The sequence below is a fragment of the Sparus aurata genome, chromosome 13 (genome assembly GCF_900880675.1).
Source record: "Sparus aurata chromosome 13, fSpaAur1.1, whole genome shotgun sequence".
In the NCBI taxonomy this organism is placed as follows: Eukaryota; Metazoa; Chordata; class Actinopteri; order Spariformes; family Sparidae; genus Sparus; species Sparus aurata.
Genome location: NC_044199.1, coordinates 9,749,810 through 9,771,036, shown reverse-complemented (window position 1 = coordinate 9,771,036; position 21,227 = coordinate 9,749,810). Strand labels below are relative to the sequence as shown.

The 21,227-nt window shown below is 41.6% G+C and overlaps 1 protein-coding gene and 1 long non-coding RNA gene across 2 annotated transcripts; both read left to right on the top strand.

The window, feature by feature from the left end:
* The first annotated feature begins 3,985 nt into the window (after window positions 1–3,985).
* LOC115594796 (transmembrane protein 47-like) lies at window positions 3,986–13,093 on the top strand. Its single transcript, XM_030439046.1, has 3 exons — window positions 3,986–4,338; window positions 8,777–8,917; window positions 12,090–13,093. The coding sequence occupies exons 1-3, from the start codon at window positions 4,116–4,118 to the stop codon at window positions 12,269–12,271; spliced, it is 546 nt and encodes a 181-aa protein (XP_030294906.1). The 5' UTR covers window positions 3,986–4,115; the 3' UTR covers window positions 12,272–13,093.
* Window positions 13,094–17,390: 4,297 nt separating this feature from the next.
* Window positions 17,391–21,104, top strand: LOC115594777 (uncharacterized). The gene is made up of 2 exons (XR_003986552.1): window positions 17,391–18,000; window positions 20,781–21,104. It is a non-coding gene; the product is annotated as an uncharacterized LOC115594777 (long non-coding RNA).
* The last annotated feature ends 123 nt before the right edge of the window (window positions 21,105–21,227 follow it).

Below are 21,227 nucleotides of genomic sequence, written 5' to 3'. Positions count from 1 at the left end.
CAACACAAATGTTCGATCAACTCCCATTGTGCACAGAAATGGAGGGATTTGATGCCAGCAATAACAATGTATTTTCTATTTGTAGCATGTTGGAAAAACTCCATTAACCGGAATTTGATTGAAAATAAACATTTTACAGGACAGGCCAAACTCAGAGTAGAGAACTATGAAACTCATAGGTAAAAAATCAAATATGCCACAGAAATCTAATATAAATCTTGCATATTGAGCTTTTATTTATGCTCTATACAGTTTTGGTTACATTTCATTTTAAGTTGTTTTTTTTTTGTTATTTTTATTTTATTTGCACAAACATAAGATGAGATCAAATCTGATGATTAAGAAAATATTAGATGTGTCAGGAAAGGTCGTATAATGTATGTTAGCGCCTGATAAAATAAAAAAATAACAGTGTTTTGTGTGAACGTTTCGTATTGATTAAATCTCTTTTCAACTTTAGTTAATGACGACTTACAGTGACGTATAACCAGCTTGTAATTTATTACATCTGCCTAGAGCAGAGGGATATCATTACTTCACTTAAATCACCACAACTCATAATCACATTATGATGCATTGTAATTGTAATTATAAAGTGTTGCAACATTGAAGATTTTGAAACTGATCCCTGCGAAAATAGTGACTGACCAGCAATCATAAGATAAGATAAGATGTTCCTTTATTGGCCGCCCTTGGGAGAAATTTGTAGGTAACAGAGCAATACAGGGTAATAGGTAGTAGCACGAGAGTAAGTCTAAAAAAATAGAGACAATAATACAGAGATACTGGAAGAATAAAACAACAATTTGGATAGAAAATATAATAAAAACTATTTGAATAAAGATAAACACACTATAAAGTAACTGTCCTTGTATGTGCTTAACTTGTGCAATACAAAATAAATGTAGTAAGTATTGACACTTGAATGCTTTATAATGAATAATTATTGTCATAAAGCATTCTGAGTGCTTAAAATGATACAGCACTACAGGTGATTTCTAAGTATGTTCGGAATGTGTTATAATTCATCATAGACATGGGCTTAGTGGAAAAAGTGTTACCGACATCTCAAACTGTTTTAACAGTAACACCCTGAATGACACTTAATGACCACACTCATAAACAGTCAGAAAGACCCCTGCATGTTTATGACAGTTGTCATGTCAGCGTTATGCACACATGTTTAAGTGTTACCAAATGTTCTATATGTGAGAAGGAAGACATCTTTAAAAATGTCAGATCACACACAGTGAACTTGTTGCCACTCATCACCATGCTGTTGTAATGAGGCGTAGGCATAACAGATGGTCAATAAATCAAAACCGGACAAGCATGTCTGAGAAGAGATGGTGTTTTCAAGTTCTACGAGTCGAACAATTTCCTTAACATATAGCAGAATCAGACATTCACAGAGCAAATGCCTCTACTAGAGTTCATTACCTGCTCTTATTTTGTTCCACCGGAGGATGGAAATATTTCACAAACATGAGCTGAATGGAGATTATACTGCATTGTAGTCCAAATCTAGCCTAACTTTACACTCAGCCATTTCATTTTGGGGGATTTACTCTGTTTTTTTTTCTTTAAATTCCGTGTCTGTTCGTGGGAGATATTAAACTCAATATAATGTTCGAGCGAGCATCAAAGATTATTTCCCAAAAGGAGGTAAAAATATCAGTGAGCTCGGCCTACACACTGACTGTGTGAGGAAGCCAAAACAGGATTAAGAGAGGAGACTAAGAAGCTAATAGACAGACCTATTGTTGCTATGCCATTAAGATTTTCAGCTAGTGCTGGATTTTTCTGGTCTTTTGTGGCCAATCCGTCCATTTGAATGCTTCTCCTGTTGCGGCTGCTGCTCATAAAATGTCATCTCCTGCTAATAATTACACAAGCCACAGTGTGTCAGTGGTAGGAAGCAGTCATAGCAGATATAGTGCTGCTGTCCTGTGGGTTTAAGCATCCTTAATGTCACACGACTGCCACCTGCTGGACCTTTAAACCTACCTGCATTAAAACATTTACTCCATCCTTATGCTTCTAAACTATGACATTAAAGGGACAGTCCAGGGTTTTTTATTGACACAATGTGGTATGAATTGTTCTCCGGCCACATGATCTATAAAGATGGAGCTCATTTATTTACATCAATACCACCAACAGTGAGTTATTAATAGTTTGTAGGCTACTTGCCCTTTAATCCCAGACTGCATTATTGTCTCAACAGTGATAATGGGAATGTTTCTTTGCATTATTTGTTTAGTCTTATTATAAGAATAGGACATTGTGGTTGCATGTATCACCTTCACTCCCTCCCTCTGAAGGTACACATACAGTGCTGATAACTTCAGGTACAGCAGGGATGTTTTGGGTGAGCATTTCGTTGTTTACTGGTGTCTTTCCTCTCTGGATCTGATGATCTGGTCCTCTGTATGTGTGTGAGACACTTTGTTGAATTTAAACCACTTTTCCTTCGACTGACAGTAACTTGCTGACCCTGTGAAGAGATGCTTCTGCCTCCAGAGAGCGTAAACAAGTCTGGTTTCCCTAATGTGGCCTTTCAAAATAAAAGCACAGCAAATCAAAGACTGGGTGAGCAAGAATGCTTTTCTTCACATGGGTGTAATTCCATTAACATGTGATTATTATGTGAAATTATATGAATTGAAATTGCGTGAATTGGAGTTCTTCCCCAGATGATTTTCCTTCTATTGACTGCAATCACAGTCAACAAATATAACTTTTTTTTAAATTGAACTGGAAGAATTCTTGATTTGCATAATGGGTTTAGGGTTGTTTTTCTTTCATTTTATTATTTGGTATTTTCTATTTAATTTGCCATAGGATGCCATATGAAGACAAAATCGTTGATAATAATTTGAAACATTATGAATGTTTTGGTTCAGGTAACTTTATTTGGAGATAGCTATTTGGTTTGCAGTAGACAGGGCATTAATCTTGACGAACCTTTCACAAACAAAAACAGACAACAGACTATAATCAATACTACAAAGAGAAAAATAACAATAGAAAAAAATGTGCAACTTGAATAAATATTAATTAGGAAAAAAAAGGAAAAATGTATCAACAAACAGTGGTTCTGTAATTATTATTATCTTCACTGGTTTTATTTATTAGCTACATCGAAACACACAAACATACATTATCATAGGCTTATATATAATCAGTGAAGAATATTAGATTATGACAGCAATAATAACACTAGAATAATATCGAATTCAGAATCAGAATCAGAATCAGTAATACTTTAATAATCCCAGGGGGAAATAATTTTTTGTTACACACTCCAGATATACAAACAACATATATTATACAAGCAATAAGAACTATATATATATATATATATATATATATATATATATATATATATATATATATACAGATACTAATATATATACATACATATATATATATATATATAATATATATATATATATATATATATATATATATAATATAATATATATATATATACATACATATATATACATACATATATATAATATATATATATATATATATATATATATATATATATATATATATATATATATATATATACATACATATATATACATACACATATATATATATATATATATATATATATATATATATATATATATATATATATATATATATATATATATATAAGATCAAATGTACAGTTTAAATAATGTGCAAAAAGTGCAAACAAAACCCCCCCAAAAAAGAATGATTGTCCGTATTTTTACTTGGGTCAGGTTACAGAAGCGGGGGCTTAAATTAAATGCGCTTCTAAAATAGAGAATGAAATTGAGAAACTTTTAAAAACACTGGTGCTTAAAATAAGTATAATAGACAAGGATAGTTAGAAAAAAAGAAAAAAGAGAAGAAAAAAAAAGAAATCTCTCTAAACTAAATAAACAAGCAATTATTTTGAAAATCCGCTGTAACCGGAAGTCCCCTGTTAAACTTTTCCAGCTGAGCACGCTCCAGCGGGCACAAAGCAGTGAGTGAACGGCTATGGTGGGAGAAGACGCGCGCGGACCTCCAGCTCACGAGTCCAACTGACTGACTGACGTGCGGCCGGCGGTGCTTCCTGTTCGGAGAAGATGTCTGTCAACGAGGTGTACGTGTTCCGACCCTTCAAGCTCATCGCGCTGCTCTGCGTCTTCCTGGCGCTCTGTCTGGACGTGGTGGCTCTGCTCAGTCCAGCCTGGGTCACCGCCGACCATTTCTCCCTGTCTCTGTGGGAATCCTGCTCCCAGTCCGAGGCACGGCACCCGACGGAGGAGGAGGCGGCTCCGTGGAGCTGCTTCTCCACCCTCACATCTGGTAGGAGCCTGTTTGTCCCTCGCACCTTTTCTTGGTTTATTTTTACGCAGCGCGCTTTGGTGTTTGTAACTTTTCTCTCTGGAGGAGAAGATGCTGGTATTTTGCAGGAGAGAGGGAAAACAGCAACCGTGGAATTCAGCTTGTTATTGTTGAAAAACAGTGCTGCGTGGTTCAAAAATCTGTAATCTCATGCTGGTTATACCTTCTTTTACAATGTTGCCAAACACATACTGTAACATGGGCTTCAATGCGTAATGCACGTGTAATTGGGTATTTCTGCCATGTGAAGCCACTCTGTAAGTTGTGAAGATGGTTTTACAACAGCATGTCATTAGTGGCTGTCTCAGGATCTGTTTTTAGGGCTCCGCAAAGCTGCACATCCCGTGTTCGAGCAAAACAAAGAGGGGTATTTTGTCTGGCAGCTCTGGACATCATCACCCAGCCTGAGTTTGTTTTAGTTGTTGGTCTGTGTCCAGCAGCTGAGGCATTCGGGACTTCTTGTGCTGCTGATAAATTTCCCCTGTTCATACCAGAGCAGTGACGTGGTAGGTGTCACTGTGACAAACACAGCCAGGTCTGCACTGATTCTTCCGTGAGCAAGCGTGGAAACATTTTGTTTTCAGTTGATATTATGAATGGTCGATCAGTCAACAAAGGTCTCATGAGTCACATGTTGACAGTGAGGCCTTTAACAATATGTCTTCGGCAATTCAGTGTCAGTTTTCATGTTTAGCAGGGCGATATGGACTTAAAGGGGCACCGTGCACTTTTGGGAAGAAATTCAAACTCGGGATTTTACTGTATTAATGAGGAAAATCTTATTTTTTCCTTGACTGAATAAACAAGCTGCTCTCAGGGAAAAATAAGGTCCCCAGAAGACTGTTTGAAGCTAGAAAGGTGGCAGGGTCCGCCACATGTAAACAAAGTTAAACAAAGTTCAGTTTGTTTATTCAGTCATGAAAGTCATGTGTTCATTTAGTTTGTTTAGACATTAAAAAAAAAAAAATCTCTTTCTCTTCTGATAAAAATGTCGTCCCCGAAACTACAAAGTGCACCTTTAAAGGAATATCGGATCATTATTAGGCTACGTCGTGATACGAATAAATCAAATATCACAACAATACTCTTTACTTTCACCAATTATTATCAGAATGGGATATTATCAAGTAATCAGTTGGTAAAAACAATTGTTGTAAACAAATCCGGTGAGTTCAGAAAATGACATCACATCACTGTAAAGCAGCTTTTAAAGGTGCAATATGTAAGAATTTCCCCCCCAATTTCAAATGTAAAGATAAACAGATAAAAGTTTTGGCGTTGCGTGAAAGACATCTATTTTTTTTGTGTCACCGAGATAAATGCCGGAGTTGCCACGGTAACCAGCTAAGCCCAGCCCATCCTGTCTGGTAGAACCACTAGCTGCACGGCTAACTGAGCTATCTAGCTAAAACAGCTGCAGTTAGCGATTACTATGGTAAAATGCTTCCAGAGTATGAATCCTAAGAGGCGGGCAATTCCTACGTGTTGCACATAAAAAAAAAAAACAGTTATATCGTCATATTACAACATAACAACCTCCCAAAATCTGAGACAGTATTCGGTCTCATTTCATGATAAGGTCGTGTAGAGGATTAGAAATAAGAGAAACAACTGGCTCGCCGTAGAAACATAAATATAATCCCTCTGGTGCACGGACAGTTAACTGACTCCACCCACCAGAAGGCTTTGAGTGGGCCTGAAGAGACACTTTGAACATCTTCCCCATCATCCACCTCACCAGGCTCTGAGCCCACCGTGGTTGCCTTTTGTCACGTAGCAGAAGGCACATGACAGGAGTGTTTTCATGCCCCCAACCTCTCCCCCCCCCCCCCCCCCCCCCCCCCACCCCTTTCTTTGACTCACCAGGAAGGGGGAGGAAATCCGCATTAAACGCACCAGATTTACCAGCATTCGGCTGGCGGCTGGTGCAGCAGCGAGGTCGGCTTGTTATTAACTGGAGCTTCGTCTCTGTTAAACTTTACACTCGCTGATTGTTGAGATAAGCAATAAAAAAAAAATCCTCAAAGGAAAACCACACGATTTAATGAACTTGCGTTGTCTCGGTTGCAGAGAGTATGTGAAATACGACTTTTGGTGCACCATGATGGCAACACAAACATTCACAGCTATGTAGAGGGAACACACAGCTATGCTCGGGGGGTGACTGACCGCTGATATTGTGGAATGTGTTGGGGTGAATAGGAGGCGGGCTTCTCGCTTTGAGTGTCTGCTGAGCTCATTAAAGCAACAGTGGATGGGGTGTGTTGAGGTTAAAGGGGCAGTTCACCACAAGGCAAAGCAGACTGACTACACACATACCCTCATACCTGATCCCAAGGCTCTTGAGTTTCATTCCACCTTCGTAGCGGCGTAACCCGGGTGACGCAGAATAAATAGCGAGAGACCGAAATAATGCAGATGAGAAAATGATTGACTTATCGTCTCGGTGAGCGATAGAAAAATACACTTGCGGTGTGAGCAGACTGTTTAATATCCTTTGAAGGGAAGGCTTTTTTTCTTTTTCAGTCAAAACCAAAATTACAACCACATAATGGACAAAAGATGTTCGAGGGCTGAATCAAATCGAGTGCAGATGTGTCTTTGAGGAAAAAGTTTCATTTCACCATCCTGAAGACAAATGAAACAGGAGCTCAGAGGGACAGAGAGAGAGAGAGAGAGGCACACCCAGCAGAGATTGTTTGCTGAGCTCGTTGGCATCTTCAAATGCAAATTCTCCTTTTTTCGAGTCGAGGCTTTTCTTCTGACGAGTGAGACATCAAAGCAGGCAGGAACGGAAAAATGTGATTTTTTTTTGTTTTTAAATACATTTTCTGAATCAAAGCTTTAAGCTCAGTGCAGGGACGCTAAAAAAAACAAAAAAACATGCTGTTTGTAACAACCTGGTACTGTGTAGGTCTTTCCAAGGAAGGGTCCTCTGACGCAAAGGAAGTCGTGAGCCTTTTTTACTTTTCCAACGGGAGCCGCTGGAGTATGTTTGATATAAACAAAATAAATGTGCTGCGGCCGAACCCACATGGAAAGAGCTCATCGACCAAAAGCTCCGAGAAGGCGTACCAGTGTCGTGCACGCTGACGTACACGTGATGTTTAGTGTGCAGAAACACCCCGGTAATGATTAATGAGCAGTGAGAATGATTAGATTCTCAATTCTCATGTGAAAACCTAAAGAAAAAATAGACAATGGAGAACAGGTGTGAAGAGAATGGCAGTGAATAGACGAGCAGTGGACGGTGTGCTACAAATGATATTCATTGTAATTACATTCAACTGTGGTAGAAAGCAGAGCTTCAACAATCAAATCCAAATTAATCACCATTTATTTTGATCGCTGATTATTGGTTTGAGTGATTTTTAAACAAAAATCTGTCTGACTTCTCCGATTCCAGCTTCTTAAATGTTAATATTTTCTGGCTTCCTAACTCCTCTATGAGCATAGACTGAATGTCTTTGGCTTGTGGACCAAACCAAGACATCTGAGGACGTCATCTTGGGCTTCGAGAGACACTGACTGTGGTTTTTCACCATTTTACTGACATTTTATAGACCAAATTGTCAGTGTTTACTGAAAAACCCAAACACAAGAGTTTTATTTATGGGCTTATATGAAAGTCAGAGCAAACAGCAAAACGCAGGCAGAGGAAAGTCCATAAAAGCAAAAGGCAGTTAATCAAAACTCCAGCAACAAAACAGTAGTCCACATGTGCAAAAAACTCAAGAAACGAGGAAGGCACGAGGAGAACACGGGACCAGGAAACAGGTGCGAAACGCAGACGAAACCAACCGAGAGCGAGGAGAAAACACGGGCTTTGATACAAAGGAACGGTTGACTAAAAAAACAAGTAAGCAGGATAAAGGGCAGGAAAACCGACACAGGCAGGACGTGGAAAGTGACACATGGCACATGAGGATATTGGCTACAAAATAAAACAGGAAATGACAAACCAAAAACCCCAAACCGTGACACAAACACCTGATTGAGTAAATAAAGAAAGAGACGGTGGAGTTGCATCGGTAGTGTTTGTGGATTGTGAGGAGAACAAATGCAGGAGTGAAATCACTGACAATATTTCAAAGATCTAATTCTAAAAGATATCAGCTGTTAATGAGATGAAAGAAAATTGCATTTCTTTGCATTTTAACCCTCTGAACATGCATGTTATGTAAAGACTCTGGCTCTCTGGTGCAGGCCTGAGTCCGTTCTGCTTCGCTCCCTTCACTCTGTGGGATTAGCTCTTGCTTTGTGTTTGTCAACACAGCGGTTCAATTCAACCGCGCTGTCCTGTGAATCGTGCTTTTGTCGGGATGCTCCGCTCTAACCTGTGTGTGTGTGTGTGTGTGTGTGTGTGTGTGTGTGTGTGTGTGTGTGTGTCGTCCTGCAGACTGGCAGATCGCCACCCTGGTGCTGCTGGTGACCGGCGCTACATCAACCCTTGTGGCCTTTTTGGTGGCCCTGATTTCCCTCTGCCGGGGGACGCAGAGAAGGCACTACCGCACCGTGGCTGTGTTCCTCTTCACCGCAGGTACGCCCGTCTCCTCCCTTTTCTGTTACTTTCCAACCCCAGAACGCCTGAAATCATTCGCACTTTTCTGCCCCGTGTGAGTATTTTACCCGGCGCTCCGACACATCACGCTCACGCACGTTTGGAAAGAGAAAGACGGCACACACAGGCTCCGCCACAACCACAACAATTTCCATATAGACAGGGTGTTTTTTGTTCCAGTGCTGACATTAAATGGAAGGGGCGCAGAGGGAAAGAAGCAGCTGAAAAGAGGCTTCTGGTTGAGCTCATATTTTCTGCGGTGTGGCGTCTGGGGAGCTGCCCGGCTCATGGGCCAAGAAAAAGCAGCCACAGAATTTGCAGAAGTGAAGTCACTGTGGGGAAAGAAAAAGCCACCGCGGATTCCTCACACAGCGCTGCCTCATACTTGGACTGCACTCCTCCTGCATGCTTAGCGAGAAAGATCCGCATTTCGACACCGATGAGGGTGGATCTATCTATGAAACCTATAATTAAAGCCAAAGGGTAGAAGTCAGGATGTATTGTGATAACTGACTCAGAGCCTGCGCTTACTTTACTTTAAAAACACGAGTGATGAAACACGAACCACTTACTGCTACTTACCTCGTGCCCAGTTCCAGTTATATAAAAAACAGACACACTGTTGTGTTTCACAAATAACATTCCTCCTACTTGACATTGTACATCGTGCCTGTAATCTAAACTCAGGGGAACAGTTTGACAATGGTTTGACAGCTCTGTACACATATCGGCTTCCTTGGTCAGAGTTGTTTTTGAATACGAAGCCACAGCTGGCAGCCTGTTAGCTTAGCTTAGCATGAAAAAGTGGAACAGGCTTAAAAAGCTAGCCTAGTTCTGCTCAACAGGAAAAAAATAAACTGCTGTCGGGCACATAGCTCCCTGTAAAACCACTTCTTCACATTTCCACAGTAAGATATTTGTTAAAAATTAAACAAACAGTATATAACATGTTTATGTTAGCTTGAGAGGTCCTTTTGGACAGAGCCCAGCCTTTGTTTCCAGATTTTTTCGCTAAGCTTAGCTAACCATCTGATGGCTGTGGCTTCATATAATCAACAAGAGTTGTACCAATCTTCTAACCTAACTCTCACCAAGAAAGCAAACCATTGTATTGCCCACAACATCAAACTATAGTCATTCACACGGTGGCCATTTTCCTCTGACATCGCGGCAAGGGTGGGAATATCAGTCGTCGTACGGCTGTGTTTCAGGTTGCAAGTCATATAATCTGACAAATTGTTATCATTTCACTGCGTCCTGATCGATCAGTACCTGAAAAGACAACAGAGGGTGAAAATATGGAGGGACACCAGGCAATATTTCAGGGCAAAACAACCCATTGAACCCAAAAATAAATGTCAACACAAGGAGTGTAAGTGAGCGGTAACAAGCAGATAAATAATAAAATATAATGTTGTCAAACAGGGCGGAATAATGAAGGGGAAATGTGAGGGTTTTTTTGTCTCACATCTGTCACAAAGGACCAGTGTGCAGTCGACTTCATGTCTGCGCCTTTGACTGCTAGCCATTTATTGCAAAGCGTGGGAGTGCAGTATTATCCTTTCCTGTTTGTAATTGCTTTAAGAGCCTTGCGAGAATAAGGTCCTCCTAACAGGCGAACAGTCTTCAGCACGGCGGCAGCGGCAGCAGCAGCAGCGGAGGGGCCGGACTGTAAAATGCCCCTTGGCAGGACCGTGGCTGTGTGGTATTTATTTTCTGTCCGGAAATATGACCTCAGCGGGCCCGCGAGCTCAGTCTGGGCTCCATCAACACCGCCACATTCCTGGGCTGCCGTGGTACCTCCTGCACGCCCGCTGCTCCGTCCTGTAGGAAGGAAAGGCGGGGTCGTACTTACACAAAGTGCTTTCCTCAAGAGTCACCTAGCTTAAAGGAACCGGTGCCACAATGTGCCTTTGATGGCAAACATGGGCGAACACTCACGATGACGCCAACACATTTCACCACCGGTAGCTGAGTGACTAAAGGTGGAAAAGTGATTCACAATGATGGAGGAGGCATCAAAGGCATTAAGTTAATATTCCTTCAGGGATGTCAAGGTTGAAAGAAGAAAGAGAACTGTTAAAAAATACTTCCACGTTTCATAAGAATAAAGGAACCGTGCGGCTTCACTCTGGGGTCCTTAAATGTGATGTTTAAGTCAGTCAGTGTCAAGAGTGAAAAGACAGGAAACCCACAGGGAGGTGTGTCTCACAAAGATGGAGACTGGATGAGACATAGAAATGATGAAACCCATCTTGTTACACTGGAAGGAGCTTTTTATTCCTGTCTTGAAAGCTATGGATTAAATTATTATGATGTACTTGTATGTACTGTATCCGCTTGTTGCTTCTGTCAGATACACGATATGTGTTTTATTAGCATCACATTAATCAAGAGTACTAAATCAATGAACTCACTCCTCAAACGTCTCAGTGTTTGCTGTATAATAAAGGACCTCTGATTAGTGTGTGCATTTATTTAGAAGTGCAGTGAAGTGACTGATCACTCACTTACCTAAGCCTGTTTTATCTACATGCTCCTAAAAACACTTTTTATTGTTATTCCCAGCATGTAAAAAAAAAAAGAGGCTCATTTTGACGCCATCTGAAGCAGCAGCAGTATGTAATTACTTTATATAACCGTTCTCTGGTAACCTTCGGTGGCTCTTAGCTCTCTTTGCAGACTCTGAAAAGCCTTCAGTTGCTATTCACTGTCTCATTTCTGCCTTTACAGCAGCGTGTTTGGCCGTCAGAGCTTTCTTTTTTTACACAAGCGAAGCCATTAACGTCACTTGTTTTTGAGTCGAAGGTTGATGAATACACAAACTTTGTCCCTGTTAAGGTGCAAGACAAAGTGAGCCAAAAGTATTACACTGAATAGATTTTTATAAAAAAAAGGATTCATCTGAAACAGAAAGATTTCAAACCAGAGCTTCACAAAGGAGGCGAGGATTGACTGTTTTTCTTTGCCATTTGTGACCTTGGGTTGTAGACCATTTATAGACTAAAAGATGAATCAGTTAATCATCAGAACAATCGATAATGAAAAATAATCAGAAGTTGTGCCAGATTTATTTTCTGTCAAACTGACTGCTTAACTTTTAATTGAATTCAATGACAAACTCCCATGTTTGACTCTGCTTTGGTTCCAGTGGTCCTGCAGGCCTGCGCTCTGGTCCTCTATCCGATCAAGTTCATCGACGGGACGGTTCTTCAGACCTACCACGAGTTCAACTGGGGCTACGGGCTCGGCTGGGGAGCCACCATCTTCATGCTGGGCGGAGGAATTCTCTTTTGCCTGCGGACGGATGTATACGAGGACGCAATGTACTGAGTCCTTTCTTCGGCCTCCATGACCGCTGGACAAACACACACACACAAACATGTGTATACACACATCATACACACACACACACACACACACACACACACAAGTTCTCATTCAGGAGGCGTGCTACTTTTCTTCACTCTGCACACTCCCCCTGTGTATGTGAGCACAGACCCGATCTCTCTCCTTCTCTTGCCGTCTTGCTCTCTCTGTTATTTTTAGACAGGTTGTGAAGGCCTAATTTAGGCCGGGGCTGTATGAATAGGCCCCCCTCCACCTCCATGCTCCTCCCTTACAGCCAGTGGGTCTCTCAGCCCCGCCGGTATCGGGGGCGAGGCGGCAGTGCTGAAGCACAGAGAGCTTTCTGGACGAGGCCCGAGCCGCCGCTGCTGGACGTTTCCACTGCGCGTTGACCTGGATCTCTATTGTTAGAGAAAACAGGATGGTAGATTCTCAGCACAGACCTGAATGTGCAGTGACTGAACATTTTAAAGGGGTTGACTTATCTCCTAATTTCTTTCTTTTTTCTTCTTTCTGTAGCATATCACAAGGACAAGCTTGTTTGTTAATGTATTTATGGCCTCATTTTTCACTTTATAAATATTGAAACGGCTGACCTTCCTCCCTCTGTGTGTTCTAGCTGAAACATATCTAGTAAACGCTAAAGCCCTCTGATAGCCTCAGTTAGACAGCTTTGATATACGCTAGAGTGTTCATAGTTTGCGTGAAGACTCGCGCTAGTTTCTCTCAAACGAAAAAATGTAAATGTGTACAAAGTATTTCTACATGAAGGAAAATCCAGAATAAAGTGTAGTTTTGGGAGTATTAGGGCGTGTGAATTATTGTTTGTGTCCTGTTCCGCAGCTCGTGTGTCGCTCAGCGGGTGTGACCCCTGATTTAAAGAGAGGGGGGGTCAGGGGTGCCCTCGCCCGGACAGCAAGAGACAAAAATGCAAAACAGTTTCATTATCCCGAACACGCATTCCTCAGGGGAAGCCACTCCATGCCATTTAAAGAGACATCACCAGGTCAGCAGCCAGCTGATGTGTAAAAATATGACACAGCAGCACTCGTGGAAGCATAATGAGCCACATAAAGCATTTTATTGCTGAGCACAAGGCATGTTCTGCAGTTAAACTTGGCAACTTCCTACAAGATGATCAGCTCATTAGTGTGAACGTCTCCTTTATAAATGTCACACGACACTGACCAGTTTGACAGACACTACAGGGCTCAGACGGCCTTCACACATTATGACTTTTATTCAGCTTTTATACACACAGACTGACATAAACATACATATTGCTGGCCGGCTCAGTGGCCAACAGGTTAGAGCATAGAGCTCATGTTTGCACAATGGACCGCGAGATCACTGGTTCAAATCCTGACTGATGGCATTTCAGCATTCAAAACCACATTTACTGATAACACGTATTTATGTAGGACAGTTTTACAACACTGCCGCATTATAAGCTTGTCACGTATAAACGTCCTCACTGGCTAAAAAGTCAACTAATCTACTCAGTTTGCACAGCGTTAGTTTGTTCACGTTTTTTCCAAGTGTGCAAATGGGAGGTAAGTTTGAAAAAGACCCATATGATTTCCCCTGGCGTCCTGTGTTAAACAGAAGGCACTGCCACACCTGAGCGGCCTGCTGTGAACCCTCCCTGCGCACACTTGTATCACCCCCATGGAGTTTAAACTGCAACAGCTGGTTAAAGAATCCCAGGACAGGGAACGTCTGCAGATAAACAATTTGCGCAGCTGCAGCGGTGAGAACTTCCCCACCTGCGGACGCCCGAATCAACAGCTCCGAGGGGGGGGGGGGCAAAAAACACCTAAATGAAAGTGCCACGTGAACCAGATAACGGGCTCCTGTGGGTAGTGTGGTGTGGTGTGTGAGGTGTCGGGGTCTTATAATAGCAGTGACCTCTGGGGAATCTTTGAAATGTGACTTAACGAGTGAAAGGTGACAGGCTGGCAGAGGGGGCACACATTATACAGCCTCTAAAGCATGATGGGATCGTGTTTCTGCCCTGTCCAACGTGTAAAGCGTTAACTTAAGTTAAACATTAGCGGAGAACACAAAAGGGAAGATGTTTTGACAGCAAGCTCATTTGACACTCCAAAATATTGTAATTTGACTGCAGGTGAATATTTTAAAACCTTCACAAACACCCACAGTTCATCGGTGCAGCCACTTCATATACAGATGTGTTTCCCAGGGCGGGCACGCTCTCTCTGCTTTTATTGTGCAGAAAAAGGTTTTTAAATAATGCACTCACTGGTTTTGGTGAAGGTCGAAGGCCAGAATGCAGGCAGGTCTTCATTCTCAGCATCTCCAACCCACACAGATAGCCGCCCCTTCTTGCATTACATGCGCGGAATAGTAAAGAGGACTTAAAGGAACAGTTCACCCAAAAATACAAATTCGATCATTAGCTGCTCACCCCGTTTTGGTTCGCAAAACATTTCTGGGTTTCACAGCACAACAGTATCGAAGCATTCCCCTAAACAAGTGGAGCAGATGGGGACTTGTAGTCCGGGACAAAAACCCCTGCATTTTTAGTTTGTTTTTTTCCCCCAGTTGTTTATCAGGCGTAATCCAAGTCTGTGTTAACGGTGAGATCCCAAAATGATTTAAAAAGATGGTTTTACACCCTTTTTAAAAGCCAAAGTCTTCACATGGGCTACAAGCTAAATGTGTTAGCAAGCACACTATCTGAAATGCAAGGGGGTGAACGTCATTTCAAATCAATTTGGGCCTTGTTGGCCATTTTGGGGGGTTTTTTTGTTGATTTTTATACATTTCAAAACAACTTCCCATCTACTGCAGTTGTTTACGAGAATGCTGTAACGCTGTTTTGCTGTGAAGCTCCAGGAACGACTTCAAAACTCTACCAGACTTTTCACCGGCATGTTAGTGAATAAATAATGACTGAATTTTATTTCTTCGGAGAACTGCTCCTTCAGGAAATGTCTCAACAAAGGCAATGTTCATGTTTTGCTTCTTTTTTTTTTTTTCACGGTAAATCTAAGTTCCAGATGCTCATATCCCCTGTGATCTGATTCTAGCTTCTGCTTTGCCGGCCCATACCGTGAGGGGCCGGAGATGGAGCTGTGATTCTTTCCCGCAGCTGAAGGGGGGATTCAAGCGCTGGCATGTTTTCAAGTTTACATCAGGTTACATTTGATGTGTTTATCTTGATTGTTTCGCTACGCTCTATGAAAATAACGAAGCGGAACAGATAGAGAAGACTACAATGAGAGCACCATATGATTGTTTTTGTTTTTTTGCCAAGATAAGAAACTTTTGAGATACCAGTGGTGCTGAGACCAAGATTGTTCTGATTGCGGTGGGCACCGGACTTCAGTCAGACTGACCTGAGACACAACACTGAATCATTCTGCAGCTGAAGATAATGCAGCTGCTGCTACATGCCCTCATCTCCGAATACTTTGGACATGAGCAACGATTTTGCTTGAGAGGATTAGCATTCTAACTCTCACTGTAGGTCAGCAGAGGAAAAGAAACAAGAAAAAAACCCTTTCGTGCAGCTGTTTGTTCACACAACACATTCAGTCACATTTCTACATCTCAAGCAGTGAATTGTAGCTGTAGTAGAGATAACGTGGGCCTTTTCGGAGAGAAGTCTGGCCCCTGGGTGCAGTAACCAGACAGGCCCTGCACTCTTTTCACTCTGCAGGGACAGATTCCAGTTACTGAGCCTGGGGGACAGAGACAACGGCTGGCTCTGGCACCGTCATGCCTGAGGACGGAAACCATTGTTTTAGTTGAGGAGATTAAGCACAGATGTACTGAAAAACTCCCAAGAAAAGGATACAATGCAGACCTGAAGGTGACCAGCTCGTCCTGCGATCCTCAGCAGTGGAAAGTCGTCTGCAGATAAACGGACTGAAAAGTAGAGCCCGGGCTACACATTACCCCCCCCGACCAATCCTCTGTCAAGCCTGGCTCCGCCAAAATTACATATTAACCTGAAAGAAGTTACTCACTTCTCCTCCACCGTCACACTCATGCTGCCCTGCAAGTCACCTGGGCCCCATTCAACCCAGATTCAACAGTCAAAATCACTTCAATTACTTTTCTGTGCCTCCTCAGAATCACTCATCGAACTGCACACCAATCATTATATTGTGTTTTGTCATGCAGCAAGGTTGCTTCACTTGGACGTGCCTCACAGCCGTCAGAGGCCGCGTCCCAAGTGATCTGAGCAGCGTGGCACAAGCATGGGAAACATTAGTGTGTGAGAGCGTGTGTGTCAGAGTTTCTCTCATTTTTTCCTGTTTTGTTTAATCGTGTAAGGGCCTTCTTTTGTTACTACTGAGCAATGAACTACACAAGAGACAAACAGCTACCCCAGAGACACACACATGCACACGGACAGTCAGGCGGGACCCGCCGTGGGAAGCCGTCAGCTGCCTCGCTGACCTTGTGGACGTCAATGAATGTTGGGTGAAATGCTAAAAGACAAACGTCAGCCTCAAACCACATGCTCACTTTCCCAACATGAAAGAAGAATATCATGCAGTGGAAATTCTATGTTTAATGACCATTTTCATTACATATTGGAGTGTGTAGTTATTTTTTGGTTGTATCCAGCTCTGGTCTTCAGGACTTCAATTTTGAGTTGTTGGGCTGTTTTGCTTTAATAACAAGACTTCCTCCAGACTATCGGGGGGGAAAAACATCCAAAAGACACATTCATTTTTGTATCATATTTATGCAAAACAGTGCCCATTTCATTACATTTGTGAATACTATTTTTTATCAATATATTTGACAACCAACTCAAGCGTACACTCACAAGCACTTGCACCCGCACACACTGTAATGCAAGATATAATAATGATAATGTTCCTCATGTAAGGAATCAGCTAGGAATGTTTAATGGCGATAACTAATTTGTACCACATTTACCATTTTTTCTCTGTCAATTAAGGCCATTTTTGTCTGTTCATATGTATATTCATATATCAGTCATAGCCTGATTTATATAACATTGTATTCCTAATAACGTTGCAGCAATGTAACATTTTTGAATGGTTGTTTTGAATTGGTCGTTTTTCTGATTTGTGGAATGAGAAAAGGAACTATTCAAACTTACCTTCGTTAAAAATCCCTGACTGCAATGTGTCAACAAAACAAACATTTTCAACCTGGTTTTATTCAATGTTTGTTGGAGATGTATGGGACCAAGTGCAAATTCAACTAGACAACTTGTAATCCAAAAAATAATTGTCATGTGTCTGATCCACTGTGGAAGTTTCAAGGTGATATTCAGTACTTTTACTTTTCTCCCCGTAGCGTCTCCCAAAATTGCATCATAACAACTAAATCACATTCATTTCTTTAATTACAGTAACACTCATTTTATTCATTTATAAGGTGGGTGCTAAATACTATCTGGACACTAGAGGGCGACAAGAGCAAAAAAAAAAAGTATACAGGTATCATACATTCAAAAACAGAAAGGGAAAATTGGCAAATAGTGTAGCAGTCCCTTTGTGTGATACCTGCTATCTCATTCCTAATCTGTCCGTGTCACACTGCAGACCTCACCCCCATAGACTGCCAGCCAGAAACTCTGGTTTGTTTAAAACCCCTATTGAGATTAATTTGCAGCCCCATTTAAGTCAAGTTGAGGGAGATTGTGTTTATAGAGATTTTCTTTCAAAGCATACATTTTCACTGTCAAAGCAGGAGAAGCACAGGTATGAACACAAATGTAAACGATTCCGAGTGTCCTGGTGAGCAATGTTTGTAGTTTGCATTACTAAATGGAATAAAGCCAGCTTTAAAGGAGAACTTTGGTCGATTTCAACATGTAGCTTTATCGCTCAAGCTACCCTTGACTAGCCAGTACCGAAAACGCGAACACGTTTGGTCCACCCCTAACAGGGCTCCTTGAACGGAGAGTTAGCATTGACAGCTAACAGCATGGGGTCAGAACTTAACACTGTGTTTTAAGCGTCTTAACATGCTCCAAATCTCACCCCAAAAGGTATGAAGCAAGATCAGACACCTAAGAACACAGCACTGTAGCGTTTATGACTCACAATTAATAAAAAAGTGGTTAAAACAGTGTGTTTGTGCAAGCAGCTACATACCAGTTGTTGACATCCATGTCGTAGACCAAACTAGTCGATCCGTCCAGCGTGCGCTTACTCCCTCACTGGCAGCGATGGAAACTTGAATTTTGCAGACAGAAACGTATTCCAGCATTTTCGTTTTTCTGTTCATAACGTACATGTTCATGTTACAGCCTGCCATGAGCCATTAGCCTTACAATAGCCTGTTAGGAGTCTATTCGCTCTGCACAGAGAGCTAGCTTGTCTGCTCATGCTAATGGTTCTTACAGAGAGCAGAGCAGAGAGTCCGTGATGATCGAAGCAGCGCTAGTTACTGAAAATGGTACGAGTTTGTGCAATGCCCAATTGTGGCAACAGAATGAAGAAATATAAGAATATAAGCTTCCACCGTTTGCCTCTTTACGACCCCAAAACATCACCGTTGTGGCTGGTCGTCCTTCAAATAGACGTGCAAACTCTGTTTGAACTCTGTGCGGGTGACACACTGTGCACTATCCTGGGACACATCAGGCTGTATGATGTCCCATTCCTTACAGCATAGGCTTTCCTCTTCTGTATCCATTTGGACACAACATCCACAAGAGCACCACCAGGTCGCCGATGTCCTTGGCCGTGAAGCCGCCTCTGCCTGTTACGCTCTCTGCGCCTCTCTCTCCGCTCTCTTGTTCTCTAGTGCTAGTAACTCCTCATCTGTATACTCCGGTACGAACAAATATGGACTACCGTCGAATTCAAAAAGTTCGTCGTCGATGTCTTCCACTTCGACATCAGACAAGCTCTCCATCGTGACTATTTCGTAAACAGCTTCGATCATCACGGACTCTCTGCTCTGCTCTCTGCAAGAACCATTAGCATGAGCAGACAAGCTAGCTCTCGGTGCAGAGCGAATAGACTCATAACAGGCTATTGTAAGGCTAATGGCTCATGGCAGGCTGTAACATGAACATGTACATTATGAACAGAAAAACGAAAATGCTGGAATACGTTTCTGTCTGCAAAATTCAAGTTTCCGTCGCTGCCAGTGAGGGAGTAAGCGCACGCTCGACGGATCGACTACTTTGGTCTACGACATGGATGTCAACAAACGGTATGTAGCTGCTTGCACAAACACACTGTTTTAACCACTTTTTTATTCATTGTGAGTCATAAACGCGACAGTGCTGTGTTCTTAGGTGTCTGCTCATGCTGCATACCTTTTGGGGTGAGATTTGGAGCATGTTAAGACGCTTAAAACACAGTGTTATTACACTGCTTATCAGCAGGCGCCGATTGACAATCTACTCCAGGTGTGGGTGTGTCAGCCCCTATACACCTTCAGCTAACCTAAATTTCATTTCAAGACATCTTTTTCTTTCTTCACTAGCCAAATAGTTGACATTTAGCATCCCCCATATATTTACATACTTTTTGTTCTTATCTTAATGTAGATTGGGGCTGGTTTGTTTTTCGATTTAGTGACAAATGGGACACATGTGGGTTCTTTACTGTTTGAAATGAGAGAACACATTACATTAGATTTATTGTTTTGGTTTTTTTTTTATCCAAAGCAAACTACAATTAGTTATAATGATGGAAATAACTCAAAATTTCCAAGAATAACGCAAAATACATGACCTTCATCATCAAAACCAACTTTCCTGCAGTATAGAAAAAAATATCCAAGGACAACTCCGTTGGTTACAGATTGTTCTCTCATGAATGGCTTTGAGGCTGCTGAGGTTGATTTATGGGAAAGGTTGTAAAAATATTTTTCTGTTTGAAAATGCAATAAGTTGCCAACAGAAATATTATTTACATAACACATCACTGCTTGTAATAATTGTTCCTAGAACACAAATATGTTGTGACTCTTTAAGAGCAACCAGCCATGGCAGACGGGGCTGAGTACGATAGAAAACCCCACATTTTCATAGAAGCCTATTTTCATTTTTAAAAGTAAATCACCCATATGTGTTTACTCATGTCAAATCAAAGACATTTAATTGGTTCCTTCGGTCATTCAAGTTATTAAACTCACTGGAGTGAAACCAACTTTATTGTTGATGGTGAGAGCCAGGCACGATAAGTCTCCATTAGATTGTTTTGTCTTCTGCAGCTCTGATGAGGCAAAGAGTTCAGCGAGTTATAGAAATATAGGTTTCAGCCGGGCAGTCTGCCCCTCTGTCCTCAATAACACCCTGTTAGCTGATGTGGACACTTTAATTCAATCATTGTAACCTCATTAAACCTTATTTAACTGATTTACAATACTATGTATTTGTTTGTTTGGCAGGGCCAGTGCATAGCTACTTAGATTAAGTAACTTAAGTGTTTGCATGTATGCCTGATTAATACAAGGCTGGGTTGATGTTCGACATGATTTCATCCACTATGTTTTTTTCCACATTTTTCCTTTCCGTCAGTGTGTTATTTAGGCTCTTGTGCATATTGAAGGTCTCGAAAGTTTAGAGACCAAAGTCCAGGCCAGCAGAAGTGCCTCCCTCCCACGGAAAACACTGCTCCTGAAATACCCTATCAGCTATCCTGCCTAAGCTAACTGGAAGCTGAGCCAGCCAGAGACATGGTGACCAGTGCCGGCTTGGGCGCCTGTGAGCTGACCAATCAGAGCAGACTTTGTATCTGGGGAAGACAGCGCTGCTGCAGTGGACAGCATGAGAAAACTTCTGAGCACTAAAGCATGTAAACCTATTCTCGCAGTAACCCAAAATAAAATTATGATCCTGAAATATGTCTCCTCTAAAATCAGTGGCTGACTGATCACCACTGATCACTTTGTACACTAAACTTAGTCAGCAAGACACAAAAAACTTTCAAAGGCTAGAAGGTCATAAAAAAAGATGTTACAGAAT